Genomic DNA, 20,354 nt, shown 5'->3' on the forward strand with positions numbered 1-20,354 from the left:
CAAGACCATGATGGATACACAGCCGAGTTCTACAAGAACTTTAAAGAAGAACTGATACTAATACTCTTCAATTTATTTCAGGAATAGAGTGAGTTTGGAAGTGCTGCCTCTTTTTTTGAGGCCAATATCACCCTGATCCCAAAACCAGGCAAAGCCATATCAAAAAAAAAAAAAAAAACTTCAGACCAATATCTCTAATAAACTAGATGCAAAAATTCTCAATCCTGGCAAATCAAATACAAAAACATATCAAAGATCATGCACCATGATCAAGTGGAATTCATCCCAGGGATGCAAGGTTGGTTCAACATATGGAAATCAATAAATGACATTCAACACATAAATAGGATCAAAGATAAGAATTATATGACCATCTCAATAGACACAGAAAAAGCATTTGACAAAATACATCATCCTTCATGCTCAAAACACTAGAAAAACTAGGGATAACAGGAACATACCTCAACATAAAGGCTATCTGTGATAAGCCCCAGGCCAACATCATTCTAAATGGAGAAAAATTGAAGGCATTCCCTCTAAAACCTAGAACAAGACAGGCATGCCTTCTTTCACCACTTTTTAACACTGTTCTTGAAACATGGGCCAAAGCAATTAGATAAAAGAAATTAAAGGAATACATATAGGAAAAGAACTCAAATTGGCACTACTTGCTGACGATTCTATATCTAGAAGACCCAAAAATCTCCACCAGAAAACTTCTAGAACTAGTAAATGAATTCAGCAAAGTAACAGAATATAAAATCAACACCCATAAGCTAAAGGCATTTCTGTATCAGTGACAAAGCCTCAGAAAGGGAAACAAAGAAAACTGTCCCATTTTTCAATAGCCTCAAAAAAAATACTGAATCAATGAAAAAGGTAAAAGATCTATACAATAAAAACTACAGAACCCTAAAGAAAGAAGACTTTAGAAGATGAAAAGATCTGCCTTGCTCTTGGATAGGCAGAATTAATATTATCAAAATGACCATACTTCCAAAAGCACTACACAGATTTAATGCAGTTCAGATCAAAATTCCAATGACATTCCTCCTGGAAATAGAAAAAGCAATCATGAAATTCACCTGGAAAAATAAGAGACCCAGATTAGCTAAAGCAATCCTTAGCAGGAAGAGTGAAGCAGGTGGCATCACTATACCAGACCTCAAACTATACTACAGAGCAACAGTAACACAAAGAGCATGGTATTGGCACAGACTGGTAGACCAATGGTACAAAATAGAGGACACAGAGACTAACCAACAAAACTACAATTATATTAGGCAAAGGTGCCAAGAACATGCACTGGAGAAAAGATAGTCTCTTCAAATGGTGCTGGGAAAACTGGAAATGCATATGCAACAATGAAATTAAACTCCTATCTCTCACCATGCACAAAACTCAAAGTGAATTGGGGACCTAGGACTTAAATCAGACTGTCTAATAGAAGAAAAAGTAGGCCTTAATCTCCATGTGGAATTAGGCCCCAACTTCCTTAATAAGACTCCTGTGGCACAAGAATTAAAATCAAGAATCAATAAATGGGATGGAATCGAGCTAAAAAGTTTCTCAGCAAAAGAAACAATCTGAGGTGAATAGAGGGCCTACATCATGGGAGCAAATCTTTACTCCTCACACATCAGAGCCCTAATCTCTAAGGTATATAAAGAACTCAAAAAGATAAACACCAAAACAACCCAATCAATAAATGGGCCAAGGACCTGAACAGACACCGAACAGAAAAGTATACAGTCCATCAACAAAATATGAAAAAATATTCATCTCTAGCAATGAGAGTAATTTTGTTTTGCATTTCTCTAAGATATCATCTCACTCCAGTCAGAATGGCAGCTATTATGAAGACAAGAAGTGCTGGAGAGGATGTGGGGGAAAAGGTACACTCACACATTGCTGGTGGGACTGCAAATTGGTGCAGCCAATATAGAAAATAGTATGGAGATTTCTTGGAAATCAGGGAATGGAACCACCATTTGACCCAGCTATCCTTCTCCTTGGTCTATACCCAAAGGACTTAAAAACAGCATATTAAAGGGACACAGCCACATCAGTGTTTATAGCAGCACAATTCACAATAGCTAAACTGTGGAACCAACCTAGATGCCCTTCAGTAGATGAATGGATTGAAAAAGTGGCATATGTGTACACAATGGAATACTACTCGGCATTCAAATAAAATGGCATTTGCAGGTAAATGGATGGAGTTGGAGAAGATAATGCTAAGTGAAGTTAGCCAATCCCAAAAATCAAATGCTAAATGTTTTCTGATATAAGGTGACTGACTCATAGTGGGGTAGAGAGCGGGAGCATTGGAGGAATAGATGAACTCTAGATAGGGCAGAAGTTGGGAGGGGTCAGGGGGTTAGCAATGATGATGAATGATGGACACTAAAAATCCAAAAACGGATAATCAAACTTCTCATATTTTTTTAATTCAAGATGGAGTGAAAAAAACTGCTCATTACCTTGACTACACTTTTTGTAACAAAGCTCTAGATGGCCATTGTTTACAAACGTGTATATAGTGGAATTTTTGAAGATGCTGATGATGCTAAAATTCAGCATGTACAAATTTGACCAATTTAATCACAATTTTTAGTCATTAAACACAGGCAATAGTATGCTTCTAGGGAGGGGACAATAGTGATGCAGAATCACCTTAAGTAAAACTATAAATTAAATATAATTTTAACAACTTAAATGTTAAAAACAGACTGAAGGTTACCATCCTTGCTTTGTTGATTTGTATTCTAAACTACCTCAGATAAAATGTCTGTCGGTCAATCCATGTTGAGGTATTGTTCCACACCACCACCACCACCAATTTACCCTACCTTGTTTCTTTGGCATGTTGGAAAAAGTGCCTTGACCAGTCTGACTTGGTCAGCTATATCTTTTCCCCTGCTCGTTTGATTCCCAAACTAGAATATTGAACATTCCTAATCACTAATAAAGGTGTTGAAGCTGTTGTTCAAAATACTTAAAAAATCAAACATTGCTTAACATAGAAAGTAGTCAGATCCCTGAGCCAAAATCCTTAAACTTTCAAACTTTATTACTGGACCCACTACTTGCAGACATACTAAGGTAGAATCTCTTGTCCATCATGAGGACTGCTGCAGCACTCTGTACATAAGTTCCCTAAATAGATGCTTTGTGATGATCACTATGGCTTTTAATATTTCTCTGGAATTCTACCTAACTCCATTTTGGGATGGTCGAAGGCAATCCTTTGTGGAAATTCCCCTACCTCCCACATTTGAGGTGACTCTAGGTTCTGGTTTGACAAGTAAAAAAATAACAGTAAAATTTTGAGTTGTTTAAAACTAGTAAGCATGTATTATTTTCATGGTTCTATGATAAAAGCATACCTTATTTATAAGGTAGGAAATAGCTCCTTTTACTGTCTTCTATGTAATAGATGTCTAACAGTAAATGTGCTCCATCTGGGACAGATTGCTATGTGAGTATCACCTGAGGGGCAAGAATTCTTTTTCCAAATATGAGAACAAATTAGATCTTGCAGCCTATAATTTTTTTAGTCCATTCTACATATTTTATTGTGATGACAGATAATAACTAATGTATATTCTGAATGCTAATTATAGAATAAGTTCCCCAAAAATTTGTCATAAAACAATAAAGAATTTCTCAATTAACTGAAGATTGACAATGTCTGAGCTGGGTTTGCTTATGCAACTACAAGACTGGGGGCCATGAGTTTATCTGTGCTGAACTTGGCTATGAAACTGTACTGCAAATACATATTGGCCAAGCAGCTTTATTCCATTTCCATCTTATCCTTGGACTAAGGAGATAACCAAGGCAGTCTGACTCTGCCACACCATGAGAAGACGGTAAGCCCCACTGAGCAAGAAAATCTCAAGTTTCTGCTTTTACCGGATGAGTATTGCCAGATGTCTGCTGATATCCCATGGATTAAAGTGGTGTATATGTTGAAACCCATAGTCAATGCGTGGGGAAATATACTCTGGAAAAGCAAATGTTTTTAATAATCTAATCTATGATACAGAATGGCCCATCTCTGAGTAAACCAAATGAGAATTTAGAGAACCTCAGAACAGTCAGAGGCCCGAGGTTCATGGCTCTTCCTTTCTTACTATCCAATTTCTGGAGGACTGGGGCACCTGAGAACTGACTAAAGACCCATTTTAATTATCTTCTGTTGTCTGAAGTAAGCATTGACACAACAGCATGGGTCTTGAAGTGCATTATCAGAGTCTTGCATATTGAAAGTTTAATTCTTGAGGCACATTTTAAACTACTCAAAATACATTGACAAGCATGTTTAACATCAGTAGTGTGAAATATACCTCCAGTACAAGGACAGGGGGTATAAATATCTGAACAAGTATTTTATAAATCTTTTTTTTTTTTTTTGAGAGAGGGAGAGAGAATTTCAATATTTTTCAGTTTTTGGCATACACAACATCTTTGTATGTGGTGCTGAGGATCGAACCCAGGCCACACGCATGCCAGGCGAGTACGCTACCACTTGAGCCACATCCCCAGCCCCTGAACAACTATTCAGTTCATCACAACTACATATTGCAACTATCTTCAGAAGTCTTTTTTTTAAAAAAAAAAAAAAAAAAGGGAAGAGTGCTACTTTTTCCAAAAGGTGCTTTGTCTTCCTTACCCATGTGATAAATGTATGAAAGTAAGGTAGTCAAAACTCTACCCAAGACCTTAATTGACCTAATCTAGTCTGGATCTGCAAGGAATGGGATCTCATCCTCCTTGTCACACTGGAAATTTACCAAACAGATTGCTGTTAAGACTTTTCCTCTCCACTCCTATCCAGTACTTGGCTGGTGTTTTTTCGGGGGGGTGGGGGGGAGGTTGTTTTTGGTTTTTGGTTTTGGGGGGGTTTTTGTTTTTTGGTTTGGTTTTGTTTTTGTTTTTTCCCCCAGAAAACTGTTCACCTAGACATCCTTTCTCCGGAATAGACTGAGTATGTGGTCACGAATCTGCTTGGTCTTGACACCATAGATGATGGGATTTATCATGGGTGGGAAGAGCAGATAGAAATTGGCAAGGAGTATGTGGATATGAGGGGCAGCCTGGCGAGCTACTCGGTGCATGACTGAAGAGATGACCACAGGTGTATAGGTGGACAGGATGGCACCTATGTGAGACACACATGTCCCAAATGCCTTGTAGCGGGCCTCCTGAGAAGCAAGCTGCAGAACTGCCCGGAGGATGAAGATGTAAGACAAGATAACAAACAGCAGGTCCAGCACCACAATAAACATGGCCACAGCAATGCCGTAGATGTTGTTGAAGCGGGTGTCCCCACACGCCAGCCTTACCACGGCCATGTGCTCACAATAGCAGTGGGCAATCACCCGGCCCCGGCAGTAGTGGAAGCTTTGGAGCAGAAAGGGGAGTGGAGTCATTAGTGTCACAGCCCGGGTCACAGCAGCCATGCCAATCTTGGCAATCAGGGGCCTGGTCAGGATCGTGGTGTAGTGCAGTGGCTTGCAGATGGCTACATAGCGGTCAAAGGCCATGGCCAGCAGAACTGCTGATTCCATAATGGAGAAGGAGTGGAGAAAAAACATCTGGACCAGACAGGCATAGAAGTTGATCTCTTGATCCCTGAACCAGAATATGGCAAGCATTTTGGGCAATGTTGTAGAAGAAAGAACTAAGTCAATGGCTGCCAACATAGCCAGAAAGAGGTACATGGGTTCATGCAGGGCTGCATCAGCCCTGATAATAAAAATAAGGGTACAGTTGCCAAGCAGGGCCAGAGTATAGGCAAAACAGAAGGGAATGGAGATCCACATGTGTAGGTGCTCCAAACCAGGAATTCCCACCAACAAGAAGGCCACTGGATGGGTTGTGGTTATATTGAAAGTTGACATGACTCCTGGAAATCCCTTGCTTTTTGACAAGGCTCCTTCACCTTCCATGTATATTTTCTACAGTATACATTATAAAAGAGTTTCAAGATGTGATATTCCATTGGAGGACTAATCTTATTACCATTGCTGTATTTTAAACAAAATAAACTAGTAGGCCTCAGACATGGAGAAGTACAATCGATATTTCCTACTGCCAAGAAACATTGAATCTTAAGTGACTATGATACTGAATATACATAGAACAGATAAGACAAATTTCATAAAGGGATGGAGAATAGTGTTCTTGATATCAAGAATAACTACCTTTTAGAAAATAATATTTAAATCAGTTCATGTCTTTAGCTTCAGTGGAAGATACGATTGTACGTGCTAAACTCCCGAACACAGAAGCAAATTTTCTGTCATAAAACCTTAAACTTAGGTACATAAATGAAATCCAAATAGCCACTTATGGATAGTGGTTACCATATTGAACCATGCAGAATATTTCCATATTGGAAGAACATTTTTGTTGGGATCTGAATGTTCTAGAGTGGGTCTCTCCTTTTTATACCCACAAATCTGAATACAGTCCTGACTCCAGCTTGAAAATAATTTTTGTTCTCCACTAAAATTGTTAGGTTCCTATTGATTTAGCTCACATTCGCCTAGAAATGTCTATAATTGGTCTCAATCTCACCTGTCTCAAATATTATTTGAATTTGAAACATTCTAATCTGGACTCCTTACCCATTCTCTTAAATTGCTTCAATGGGAGGACCCATAATTTCCCTAATGAGGGTGCCATGGCTTCTTACCTGCCTTCTTGCAACTGTGCCTCTCAGGAACTTCTATCTGAATTAACCATTCTCTCCCTCTTAATCCACTCTTCTGGAGCCAGGGTTGTAGCTCAGTGATGGAGCACTTGCCCCTCTCGTGAGGCACTGGGTTTGATCCTCGGCACCACAAAAAAAAAAAAAGTCCATCTACAACTAAAACAGATTTTTTTTTTTCAAACATCCACTCTTCTCTTGGATCCCATGATATTTTTAGCCCCTCCTCCAGTTTCTCATTTTGGTCTCCTAGTGTAGTTTTCAATATTGAATGTAGTCAGGTCTCAAGCTTAACCTCTGTTCAACTTTACTGAATATATTTAGCAAATTGAATAAACTTAATTAAATAAGTGATTCATTAACTGGTTAAGGAAGCCTATGAAAATATCCCTTAGTAAGAATTCTTAAAGTTAATAAAAACATGACTAAATCACATAGTATGATGTGGAGTTAGCTTTAAAAAAGGAAATAGGGAATTTTAAAGTAGGTGGAGAGGGGAGATAACAATCTGAAAGAAAGATCAAAGTGGGCCTCACCAAAAGTGAAAGGAATTTGAGCTAAAATAGAGGTGAGAAAAGTACTTTAGTTCCATTAAAAGGCAGAACCCAGGATTCCATGAGGGTGGCTTAGATGGGAGGGGGGGATACGCCAGTGAACAAAAATGGATGAAAGAATAAAACAAAGGCAGGGAAAACAAATCCAAAGGTGCACCTCTGAACTGAACTATACTGTCAACTATATCCAATAACATGAAGATTCATGAAGAAGGAATCTTGAGACTGTCCACTCTGGACATGGAAAAGGTGAAGATTTATCTACTGGCTTCCACGTACCGCCCCAAGCCTGCGATGAAGGACTGATCCAAAACTTGTAGATTTCCTCATACTTACAAGTTCACACATACACCAGAATAGCATGCCTCAGTGACTAGGGAAACTCTGGGGCAAGATGAAGCTAGTTAAGGCTATATCTGTACTCAAATGGTTGTCACACCAATATGTAAATATGTAAAGAATATAGTTTTCTCTGGAGAAAATGCTGAAAAGGAACAGCCAGATACAATGCCTCATGATATAAATGTTCAATATTCAAAGATCAGCTAGATAACTAATGTAGCTACAGTGAGGTGAGTGAGTGGGAGAATTATAAAGATCAAGAGGAGGAAAGATCACACAGGGCTCAGCAGAAAAAAGTATGCATAGTCACTAAACTTTCTGAATCTAACAATACAAAGAGTTAAGGGTAAAAACGGGATAGAATCCAGAGGCTATTTCAGCAACCCAGGGAAGGGAGGAATCTGGAAAAATAAGGTAGTAGTAGTATATGTGGTACAAAGTAGCTGAATTCTATATATATTTTGAAAACTGCCCCAGGGTTTGACAGATTGCATATAGGTTATGGAAAAGGAAGCCTAAGATTCTTGTCACGAGCAACCAAAATGAAAGAGTTCCCCTCAACTGAGATGAGGAAGCTTTTTGAAGAGGATCAAGATTTCAATTTTGGATGTGGAAGTCTGAGATGTGCATCAGAAATCCAAGTAAAAACGTGACCTATTTGGATAAGTCTGGTGTTTGAGGGAGAGATTTGGGTTGCAGGTACAAACTTGGAATCATTGGAAAAATGGATTTAAAGCACAAAACTGAGAACAAAGAATATTGAACTAAAGTAGAGCTTTGGCAATTGTTAGGATTCTTTTATAGGAACAGTTGAGATGATAGTCACTAGAGATGATAGTGACAGTTTGTGCTTTAAATCTACTTTATTTTTCCAATGATTCCAAGTCAAAATGAATCTGAACACTTAGAATCGGTACATGGGAGGAGTTGGGGGCATATTGAGAAGTCGACAAAGGAGACCGAGTAGACAACTATCAAGATAGGAGATAACCAGGATAATGTGCTGCCTTGTTAGGCTGCTAAACACATAGTATTTTAAAAGTTATTTCTATGGAATGCTACTGATGAGTTATATGAAAACATAGTTGGCTTTGTTTGGAAACAGAGGGTAGAGCAATTTTCATAGAATAGCAGAAAGTGAAAGTGAAGTCTGTTTTAACTGAGTGGAAAAGTCTATCCAAGATCCTTCCTGCAAGGACTCTTGCTGCAGGGGCCAGCATGTAAATGAGACATTGTCTGCAGTGGGAAGGAGTCAAGGAGAAGTCATCCCTTAATGTGGCATGTAATCCTCCCTTATGTACAACCTCAAGAATGAGATCCTAATTGGAATGGGTTTTACTCCATGTATGTATAATGTCAAAATACACTGAAATATCTAAAAACATATTGACCTAAAAGGGGAGGGTGTTTACAGTATCTTTTAAAGCTGAAGAGAATTAATATAAATGAAGGTAACATATCTTCAGAAACATCCTATAGCATTGCCCTCTTCCTAAGTACTCTACTTGTTCACCATGGATTTTCATTGCCTTTGAGATTTTAGATAAGTTGACATATTTTGCCTTCTTTCTAGTTTCCAGACTAGACATCCAACTTATATCCTTATACCACATGGAATTCATTGGCAAGTATCACCTGATTATCCTTCATAGTAAAATAATAGTTGTATATTTTAATCATCACCACCCTTATTCAAGTCACTATCATCTCTCAGCTGTTTCTACAAAAGAATCCTAACAATTGCCAAAGTTCTACTTCAGTTCTCCCATATCTACCCCTACCACAAACTTCTACCATATTATGAAGTAAAGGACTGGAGTTGAGGAATTGTTCCAGCAACTCCAGCCTTTAACAGTGTTGAACATTTTACCAAATGAAGCATTACTCCCAGACCATTGAGATATCTTCTGACTTTTTTTACATGACTCCCCACCCACCTGATCTCAGCTCAGAATGTTTATCTTCTAATGTAAATAATCCCATGTTAGAAGTTCTAAGAAATCTCCACCAGCATTGATTTACCTATAACAGAATAAAAATCTTATCACAAGATTTTTACTATGCCTTAGTAATACTTGTATATCTTACTCAGTAACACTTGTCTTTGTAGCCAACAAGCTCTATGCCAACAAACTATTTTCAATAGACATATACCAGGCACTTTTCTTGAATATGAGACACTATAACTGATAAAGTTGGCAACAGGCATGTGGGATCTTTATTTTTCATAAACATTTTTTCCACAAATTCAAACAAACTTAATCTTACCTGAGTTTCCATATTCCCCCTGCCATCCCTGTGTACTTTATCACCAACCACCCTGTGACCTGCCCGCCATCCTATGCAAAGAAAACAGCATCTCGTCTAATGTCTTCTCCCAAACACATGGTGTCCAAAAATCCATGGCCCTTTCTTATTTTATCAGAATCTCATCCAAAAATCTTCCCCAGGCAGAATTTCAATTTAAGTAGGAAATTGAATGGAGCCCGTCTTCACCTCGTATCCATAATCCAAAACTCTGAAGTGGCTGTTGTATCCAACCTACACTGTTTCAAGAGCCAAAATGTCCACACTGAACCACAGGACCTATGTCATTGTCTCAAATGCTTTAAAGTGGGACTGTGTGCCCAGAAAATAATCAGATGATGACTAATTGGCACCCTATGCTTTAACAGAATAGGATAATGATGGATTTGAAAGATTAAAACTCAATGATAGTAAGATAATCACAAAGTCCTTAAAGGATATGGCTGTAGTAGAACCTCAAATGTTTCTTAGTACTGCCTGCCACCTTACTAGTTCAAGCCTCATTTTCTCCCTTTTGACTAAGGCAGAGACCTCCTAATTGTGAGGAGGGGTCCTGATGGGTGTAAAGAAAGTAGTGATAGGATCCAAGATGGAATAACGAGCTTTTTCCCAGAGATGACTCGTAGCATTTGGCATAGAAAGGAGGCAGGAATCCTATGTGGCAGGAAGAATGTTGGGAGTGTATAGATGAAGCATTTGGATGGGGCTGTGGAGACTTGTCTTCCTTTTTTAAAGCCAAAGTAGAGATTTTATCGCCAGGAGAAAGCAAAAAGAGCTGATGCCCAAGACCAGGACAGGATGTGGGAAGAAACTGGCAGTGTCCCTCATTACTTCCCACTCACCACAACTGTACCACCTGTTTCCTGCTCCCTAGTTACAGCTCTGTCCTCAGGCCTCAGTGTGAAATGCAGCTCTGGAAGCTTTCTATTAGCTTTGTGCAATTCCAGTGCAGCCTTCCTCTTCCAGTTAGGGGTAGGGGTGGGTCAAGGAAAGAGGGAGGGAGCAGCTGAATTTATCCTCACAAACCTCAGCATTTCTCCCAAAAGAACATTTGTAAATCAATGGATGTGTAACTGATGTGAATCTGCAATCTGTGTATGGGGTGAAGGTGGGAGTTCATAACCCACTAGAATCAAAGTGTGGAATATGATATGTCAAGAAATTTGTAATGTTTTGAACAACCCACAATAAAAAATTAAAAAAAAAAAAAAAAAAAAAAAAAGAACATGGAAGCAGAAATTACTGCCCTTGAGTCCTCACAGATTCATAGAAGGCTCTGGCCTTTTCTCTGGGGTTGACACAGAAACTCTCCTGACCCAGGCCTCATACCCCAAGGACTCCATGCAGCCCACGCCCTCTTGCCACTTAGTGGCACTAAGTCAGGCTTCCCAGGGGTCTTGCCTTACTTGCCAGACGCTGTGAGTACCTCAGGTGGAGCCTGCTTATGCCTTGGTCTTTGTCTCCTTATACTATGTTCATTGAAGTGTCTCCTGAGAAAGATGCCCTCATTCAAATTTATACACTACAACCAACTCCTATCTAATTGTGTCTTTAAAGGTCAGGAATTCAAGCCAAAGTCATCGGTTATGTCTTATTTCGAATTTGTATAACTCATTGACCTGAACTATGCATTGACATCTAGCTTGTAACCGAAGTATGTCACTTCTCTATTCTTGATCCGTTTCCTAGTCACTAAGGTAAAGATAATACAACTTTTCCTAACTTAGAGCCTCCCAGCAACCCTATAACTATATAAATGGTTGATAATTATTACATTCATAAACAACAATAAAGGGTGAATTCGACAACTGACCTTAACATTTGCTATTTTGCGAAGACCTGAGAAGGAGGCTGCTTATTACCAGTGTTCCCTGTGGACTTTGCCTGATATAATGCCTCCTCATATTTTTGAAAAATAATCTTAAGACTTTATATATGTTACACTTGACACCCTTCCCACAGAGGAATTCTGGACTTGAGGTTGCATAACTGCTGGCCCTCAAAGTATGGACTTGGGCCTCTCACATAAGTCTGTCCTCAGAAGCAGGGATGAAATAAATTGCTACACAGTGCCTTTAAAGTTGCAACCTAAATTAGCCATGCACAACTATGCCAAGGGGATATAGCCTACCTAAAAAAAAAAAAAAAAAAAAAAAAACAAAAAAGATCTTAGCAAGATGATTATGTAGCAAAATTTGGTGTCAGGGGCAAAAGGGAAAACAATTCTTGTTTAAGAATATATGAGACATTATCAGATTTTGTGTATACTTGAAAAAGTGCCAATGGATCTATGAAAGAGTGATGTGAGAAGAAACTCCAAGATGTCACCAATACTGTGTCTTAAGAAGGAAGAAAGGGGGGCTGGGGATGTGGCTCAAGTGGTAGCGCGCTCGCCTGGCATGCGTGCAGCCCGGGTTCGATCCTCAGCACCACATACAAAGATGTTGTGTCCGCTGAAAAACTAAAAAATAAATATTAAAATTCCCTCTCCCTCTCTCCCCTCTCTCCCCTCTCTCCCCTCTCTCCCCTCTCTCCCCTCTCCCCCCTCTCTCCCCTCTCTCCCCTCTCTCCCCTCTCTCCCCTCTCTCCCCTCTCTCCCCTCTCTCCCCTCTCTCCCCTCCCTCCCCTCCCTCCCCTCTCTCCCTCTCCCCCAAAAAAAAAAAATCCCCCTGTTCCTCTGGACTGGCAGAATCACACCTCTTGTATGGGAGTCCCCTGTTTCTCCTTTGCTAGCAAAGCAATAAAACTTCTTTAATAAGTAAATAAGAAGGAAGAAAGGTTGGGTGGAGTCACTAAGTAAAACAAGATCCTACACTTAAGCATAATTCCTATTACATCATGGATGATATGTAGGTATGTGTCCTAGTTTGAGATACTGGAATGTTCTGGTGACTGGGAATATTGTAACCAAGCCAAGACTACTACACAGTTTTCTTTATACTAATCTCATATTCTTTGTATGAGGATAAAAATATATGTACCTATAGGTTGCTCAAATTTGTGTGCCAAGTGAGCTAATCCAAAAGTTGTTTCATTTCACTATTTACGACCAATCCTGTGCTGATGACAGATGGGTTGCATGGCTCTGGGATTCTTACATTACTAAACTTCTGCAGGAAACAACTTCTTGCTCTTCATAGGGAATGGAAAGGACTCAAGGGATATGTATTATTCCTTGTTAAAGTCAACAGGAGTTTTGTGCATGATGAGGGATGAGGGTTTAATTTCATTTTGTTACATATGGATTTCCAGTTTTCCCAGCACCATTTGTTGAAGAAGCTCTTTTCTCCCATGCATGTTCTTGGCACCTTTGTCTAATATAAGATAATTGTAGTTTTGTGAGTTAGTCTGTGTCTATTCTGTACCATTGGTCCACCAGTCTGTTTTGGTGCCAATACCATGCTGTTTTTGGTACTATTGCTCTGTAGTATAGTTTAAGGTCTGGTATAGTGATACCACCTGCTGTACTCTCCCTGATAAGGATTGCTTTGGTCTATACCCAAAGGACTTAAAAATGGCATACTACAGGGACACAGTCACATCAATGTTTATAGCAGCACAATTCACAATAGGTTAACTATGAAGCCAACCTAAATGCCCTTCAGAAGATGAATGAATTAAAGAATGTAGCATATATACACAGTGGAATATTACTCAGCAATAAAAGGGAATAAAATCATGGCATTTGCAGGTAAATGGATGTCATTGGAGAAGATAATGCCAAGTGAAGTTGGCCAATCCCAAAAAAACAAATGGCAAATGTTTTCTGATAAGGTGACTGACTCATAGTAGGGTAGGAAGAGGGAGCATATGAGGATTAGATGAACTCTGGGTAGAGGGTGGGAGGGGGCCAGGAGGTTATTAGCAATGATGGTGGAATGTGATGGACATCATTATCCAAGTACATATAGGAAGACATGAATTGATGTGAGCATACTTCATATACAGAGATGAAAAAATTGTGTTCTATGTATAATTGTGATACATCTGCACCTTTGTCTAATATAATTGTAGTTTTGTGGGTTAGTCTGTCTTCTATTCTGTACCATTGATCTACCAGTCTGTTTTGGTGCAATACTATGCTGGTTTTGGTACTACTGCTCTATTAAAAAATAAAAGCAATTAAAAAAACAAATAAAAGTCAACAAGAGGATAAGCAGATCTCTTGTTAAAAATAACTTCTAATTCCTAACACTGTTAGTATTTAGTGCTACTTTAGTCCTACTTTAAAGGTTGCCACCTGCCCCAACAGAAGAGACCATAAAGAGATGTTGACTCCATTGGAATTAAACGTAATGTTTTTTGTGTCGAATTCTGTGAACAGAGTTAGGAAAAAGAAAGACTATAGGTTTTTACTTTACTCCTCACTCACAGATAGCTTTCAACCATTCATACGCTACCTGGCACAGACTTAGTCTCTTTCAAAGGTAAATAAAGGCAAATATAGATAAGAATATGTAATTCCTAAATAATAGTCTCTGAGGGGGAAAAGGGGGGATTCCAAAAAGTAAAACAATACATTTGTAGAAGACAGTGTATGGTAGCTTCTATGAGAAGCCCCGTTGTGTTGTCAGCATTAATAGTAAGGGAATTATTAAGCTTTCATGATACAGAAGATATTATTCCACTAATCTGCTTTGCCTTGCTCACTTTTTTTTTCCATATTCTGATCCTTGGATAGGGAATTCAGAGGACAAAACCTGTAATTTTCTCTTCCAAGGACATAAACATAAGTTTGGCATCCCTACCTGTCCCCAGGTGCTAGAACAGATGTGGCTGGATTAGTTAAATGAGCAATTTTCAATCTTTTTGAATACAAAAAATGGATTGTACAACATACAGAAAAGTCAAGACATGTCTTATTCGAAGTGTTTAATGAAAGGGTTTGGCTATGAAGAGAGAAAGGTAAGTCAAACAATAAGACTGGCTAAGCTAAAGAAATAACTTTCTAATAAGTAGAGCTGTCTCACTTAGAACCTGCTGCAGCCTGATAATGTTGCAAACCTCCCAACCCTGGATTTCTTCAGAAGCTGAGCACCATCTGTTAGAGTGACTAAGGAAGGATTCCTATGTCAGATGTACTGTTGGTCGTCACCCAGGTACCAAGTATATAGACATCACCAAATTCCCACTGACTTGACTGAATCAAACTCTAAGGCTTCTCATAAGCAAATGAATTTAGATGCAAATGAACTGAATCTTTTTTATTCAAAATCACCAGAAGACCAATGCAGCAAGACTGTCAAATTAGTGAAGAGGAGGGAGCACTGTGAGAAGCCGACAGCCAGCAGTTTGAGTCTGTAGGCTCTCAGAGAATACAGACCCCCAAGTCCTAAACAGATTGGTGACTCTGAATTTCAGGGCATTTTTTTCATTATGCCAGGAAAGAACCAAACAAATGTTCTGACGTTCTTCTACTTCCTGTCAAACTTTCCCCAACTCCAACAGGCAACCACCCATACTCTTGAGCTGTCCCTCACCCTCCTTTTGCTTCCTTTCTCAGGAATAGTCCTAAGACTCGCTCACGGATCTGCTTGGTCTTGACACCATAGATGATGGGATTTATCACGGGTGGGAAGAGCAGATAGAAATTGGCAAGGAGTATGTGGACGTGAGGGGCAGCCCGGCGAGCTACTCGGTGCATGACTGAAGAGATGACCACAGGTGTGTAGAAGGACAGGATGGCACCTATGTGAGACACACATGTCCCAAATGCCTTGTAGCGGGCCTCCTGAGAAGCAAGCTGCAGAACTGCCCGGAGGATGAAGATGTAAGACAAGATAACAAACAGCAGGTCCAGCACCACAATAAACATGGCCACAGCAATGCCATAGATGTTGTTGAAGCGGGTGTCCCCACACGCCAGCCTTACCACTGCCATGTGCTCGCAGTAGCAGTGGGCAATCACCCGGCCCCGGCAGTAGTGGAAGCTTTGGAGCAGAAAGGGGAGTGGAGTCATTAGTGTCACAGCCCGGGTCACAGCAGCCATGCCAATCTTGGCAATCAGGGGCCTGGTCAGGATCGTGGTGTAGTGCAGTGGCTTGCAGATGGCCACATAGCGGTCAAAGGCCATGGCCAGCAGCATTGCTGATTCCATGATGGCGAAGGAGTGGAGAAAAAACATCTGGACCAGACAGGCATAGAAGTTGATCTCCTGATCCCTGAACCAGAATATGGTAAGCATTTTGGGCAATGTTGTAGAAGAAAGAACTAAGTCAATGGCTGCCAACATAGCCAGAAAGAGGTACATGGGTTCATGCAGGGCTGCATCAGCCCTGATAATGAAAATAAGGGTGCAGTTGCCAAACAGGGCCAGAGTATAAGCTGAGCAAAAGGGGATGGAGATCCACATGTGTAGATGCTCCAGGCCTGGGATTCCCATCAACAAGAAGACTGCTGGATGGGTTGAGGTGATATTGTAGGCTGACATGTCCACTGGGAATTCTTCCTCCTTACCTATTCCAGTCTTCTAGAGAGAATTCAATATTAGAAGAATCGCAGTGTTCAAGTTCAAACTCTGCTCATGTATGTAGGAGAATTAGCCCTTGTTCCCATTTCTGGACCTTAGAAGAAATTTGAAAATGATCATAACATATATCATGAAACACTTCTCATGATCCTTTCTCTCTTGATGCTTATAAAATTTGTTAGGATACTAAATACCAATGGGGCTAATATAAAAGCAGCCCCAAATGTGAAATGGAGTGCAAAAAAGAGCTTTCTAGGGTATATGTGGTCAAAGACGGCTTTAGAAAAGGGTGGATTCCTGATGCTGGGGTTATGGCTCAGCAGTAGAGTGCTCGCCTCACACCTGCAAGGTCCTGGGTTCAATCCTCAGCACTACATATAGTTATTGTGTTCAGCTACAATTACAAAAATATTTTTTTTTAAAAAAACTAGTCTTTTTTTAAAAAAAAAAAAAAGTGGATTCCTGTCTAAATCTAACCTAAAAATTGGACTTGCCTCCACAGAAAGTCTGGATTCTCCCACCAGTTTGTTACCTAGGTCAGTATAAAAGCCATCTTCCTATTAGAAACCTCACCTCCCAGGACAATGTGTACCTGTGTATTTTCTCCAGAACTTGGCTATAGGATGAATAGCATAGAAGCCCTATGATAACAGGGCTATGTGTTTTTATATTTATTTCCACTATGTCCATGACACCCATAGGGGCACTTGCTAAATAATTCTTGAATGAATGAAGGAGCATCCTCTTATTTATGCTGTTGCTCTTGTCCTAAGTGAATGTGTTTCTGCTAAGCCAGCAGGACCCCCCTCTTAAGCTGAATGGCCTTGTCTTCCCTACTCCCTGTATGGTCCTGGCCTCCATGGGCCCTCTGGTTTATTTGTCCTCACAGATCAATCTTGATGCTTGCTAATTTGTCTAAAATGTATAGAAGTCCACAAACCTTTCATCTCCAACTAAGATACCTACTTTTATGTTCACAACATAACATTCACAATCCAACTACTTTTCCAGGTTCTTCCTGGCGAACAAGCCTGAACTAGCTTGAATGCTTTATCCAATTCTTATGTCATTGTCCTGTATTTTCCCTATCTCCATAGCCAAGGTGTGAGCAAACACCAAAAGTAAACCTGTTATTTCTTTGGACCCAAAAGTGCATTGAGGGTCCATAAATTAGATTACTCAATTAGTACCACTCTCTATTTTGTTTTTATTTTTGGAACCAGGGATTGAACCCAAGGGCGCTTAACCACTGAACCTCATTCCCAGCTTTTTTTTTTTTTGAGACAGAGGCACCCTAAGCAACTTAGAGAAACCCTAAGTCACTGAGGCTGGCTTTGAATATGTGATCCTCCTCCCTCAGCCTCCCAAGCTGCTGAGATTACAGGTATATGCCACTGAATCCAACCTGCTCTCTTATGGGATGCACACTTATCCTGAGAAACTTTAGAATGATGGATTTGGAAAACTGAATAACCAAATCATGGAGAAAGTAAGCAGATCTGGAACTGCTGGTTGCCAAGATTGGTACGGTTCCAAATTTTTTGACTCCTACTCCACAATTCCCAGATTCTGGCTAATAGTTACTGAGATCTTTAAGAAGCAAGTCTGCCTGACCTTTCTATTCTACCTCCTTATTTCAGACTCCCCCCCCGCCCGGGACTGTCACAGCAGTTACAACTGAGGCAGGGCCAGAATGTGGGGTAGGAGGAACATGAGCAGCAATGACGAGAAAAGGGAAGTGACAAGCATGATCTGGGCTATTTAGGATTTGGTGGAGGTGGACCCTAACACACAGCACAACACAGCACAGACCGGAGGGACAGAAAAGGGTTTCTTCTAACTAACGGTAGGATGGGAGCACCTGAAACTTGTAGGAATATTTTTAAAAGGGTAGAAAGGAATGGAAAGCCAGGAGGTAAAGTAATACCTCAGATGGGGATAAGTTGTCTGTCTGGGCATGAGAGGCACAAAGAATTGGACTCTCCTGTTACTCCGTTCCCCAGCCCCTCGCCAAAACCCATTCCTCCTCAAGCATCAAATATTCTTCTCCACTTGGCTTCCGAGTTTTCCCTTTAGTGGTTCAGTCTAACTATCATTCTATCCTAGTTTTCTCTGAACCCCAGCTCACATGCCCTGGCCTTTTTACTTGACCTGTACTCCAGGTACCCTGTTCCAACCTCCCTGGGAGCCAGCTGATCCCAGCATAAGCCCCTCTCCCTGGTCCATGCCCTCATCCCATCTGCATCAAATGCCTTGCTCTCCCTTGTGTTCCTGGTCTTCCCCTACCACTGCAGTCCAACATGCTCTCACCCTTCAGCGTGAGGCTCAGTGCATTTTCTGCAGGCTGTAGGAAAAACTGGTACCTCTTAAGAGGAGGATGGAAAAGATGAATTGAAAAGGGAGGATCTGGCTATATCTTTAATCAGCTAATCTTTTCCCAAAAGATAAAAGGAAACGGCAGGCTCAGTCTCTAAGGAACGTTTTGAAAGGATCCTAAGATGGGCCTAGTCTCTTCTCTGGGGATGCCTCTGGAGACTTTCTGCCTAATCTTCAGTCTCTAGGGGTTCCTTCCTCTGGCCTCCCGGGACCCTCCTCCCTCATCTTGCTGTGGCATTCAATTGTGCCCCCTTGAGGCAGAATGCAGTCTGACTTCAGTAATCACCATGCCTCTCTCCACCCTTGGCTTTCTTCCCTGCCCTCTGAAAACTAGAGCTGCTTCAATGTACACACAGCTGCCTGCTGTGCATGGCTTCTGATTATGACTTAGGAGGTGTTCAGTTCCAACTACATCAAGGATATCTATGTCTGGAGTTTGGTACTTTTTTTTTTTTCCCCTGGACCTTACCGTAAAATTAGTTTGGGAGATCTAGGTTTGACTGTCGGCTTGTGATCTTGACAAGCCACTTGGCATCTATCCCTTGATTTATTTCCTTATTATGAGGACAATAATCCCAGTTCTTCCTATCTCACATGATTTGAAGGGGGATCCAATGGATAATTGTAGGAAAAAATTATCTGTACAATAAACTTTACCCTTTCATATGAAAGTATTAGTAAATTCTTAGGGCCTGCTATACTGTCATGGCTCTGAGGAGGAAAGTTGACTTTCATAGAAGACACCCCAACAGCTCTTACTGAGACTATATCCTACTCGCATCCCCTCTTCCTACAGCGAGATGCAGATCTTCCATTAGATGCTCTAATTCTTATCCCTCAGTCACCCTCTCACCTGTAGTCTCCAGAATAGGTGGAAAGTAAGAGTCCTGCAGAGGGCTTGCATTGTTAGTCTGAGCTAGGTCTTGTAGACATACACTACTTGTATAATTAGTTAACTATGTAAAGGCAGTGATCCTAACTTGAGGTTCACAAGGTGGTATTGGGAGCAATGTGGAAGATACCCTGGTTGGGTTAGGTAAAGATTGTGATAATTCTGTTTAATTGTTCTAGGAACCCTGATACCATTTCCACAGAAACTACACTCTTGCATTTCCACAGGATTGCAATACAGGATTGCAATTTTCCCCATCCATTTAGCACCTCAACTTAATGAGACCCTATATCTAAATAAAATACAAAATAGAGCTGGGGATGTGGCACTCAGGATGTGGTTGGGTGCCCCCGAGTTCAATTCCTGGTACCATAAGAAAATTATGTCAGATTCATTCCACTGTCTTTTCTCTATTTCCCCTCTCCCTTCCCTTCACCCCATTTGTCTAATATATTGGAATTATATTCTTACCCTCTCCTCCCTTATCATGGGTTAGTTCCCACATATCGGCAAAAAACATTTAACCTTTGTGTTGAGATTGGTTTATTTCACTTAGCATGATAGTCTCCAGATCCATCCATTTACTGGCAAATGTCATAAAATCATTCTTAATGGCTGAGTAATAATCCATTGTACATATATATACCACATTTTCTTTATCCATTCGTTTGTGGAAGGACACCTGGGTTGGCT

At 40.4% G+C, this 20,354-nt stretch overlaps 2 protein-coding genes across 2 annotated transcripts; both read right to left on the minus strand.

The window, feature by feature from the left end:
- Window positions 1–4,964: 4,964 nt before the first annotated feature.
- Window positions 4,965–5,909, minus strand: LOC124091259 (olfactory receptor 52K1). Its single transcript, XM_046442226.1, has one exon. It carries the CDS (start codon window positions 5,907–5,909, stop codon window positions 4,965–4,967), a length of 945 nt encoding a protein of 314 aa, XP_046298182.1.
- Window positions 5,910–15,400: 9,491 nt separating this feature from the next.
- LOC124091166 (olfactory receptor 52K1-like) lies at window positions 15,401–16,354 on the minus strand. Its single transcript, XM_046442131.1, has one exon. It carries the CDS (start codon window positions 16,352–16,354, stop codon window positions 15,401–15,403), a length of 954 nt encoding a protein of 317 aa, XP_046298087.1.
- Window positions 16,355–20,354: the final 4,000 nt, after the last annotated feature.

Source organism: Marmota monax, unplaced genomic scaffold (assembly GCF_021218885.2).
Source record: "Marmota monax isolate L192 unplaced genomic scaffold, Marmota_monax_Labrador192_F-V1.1 WCK01_AAM20220418_F8-fsc00068, whole genome shotgun sequence".
Classification (NCBI taxonomy): Eukaryota; Metazoa; Chordata; class Mammalia; order Rodentia; family Sciuridae; genus Marmota; species Marmota monax.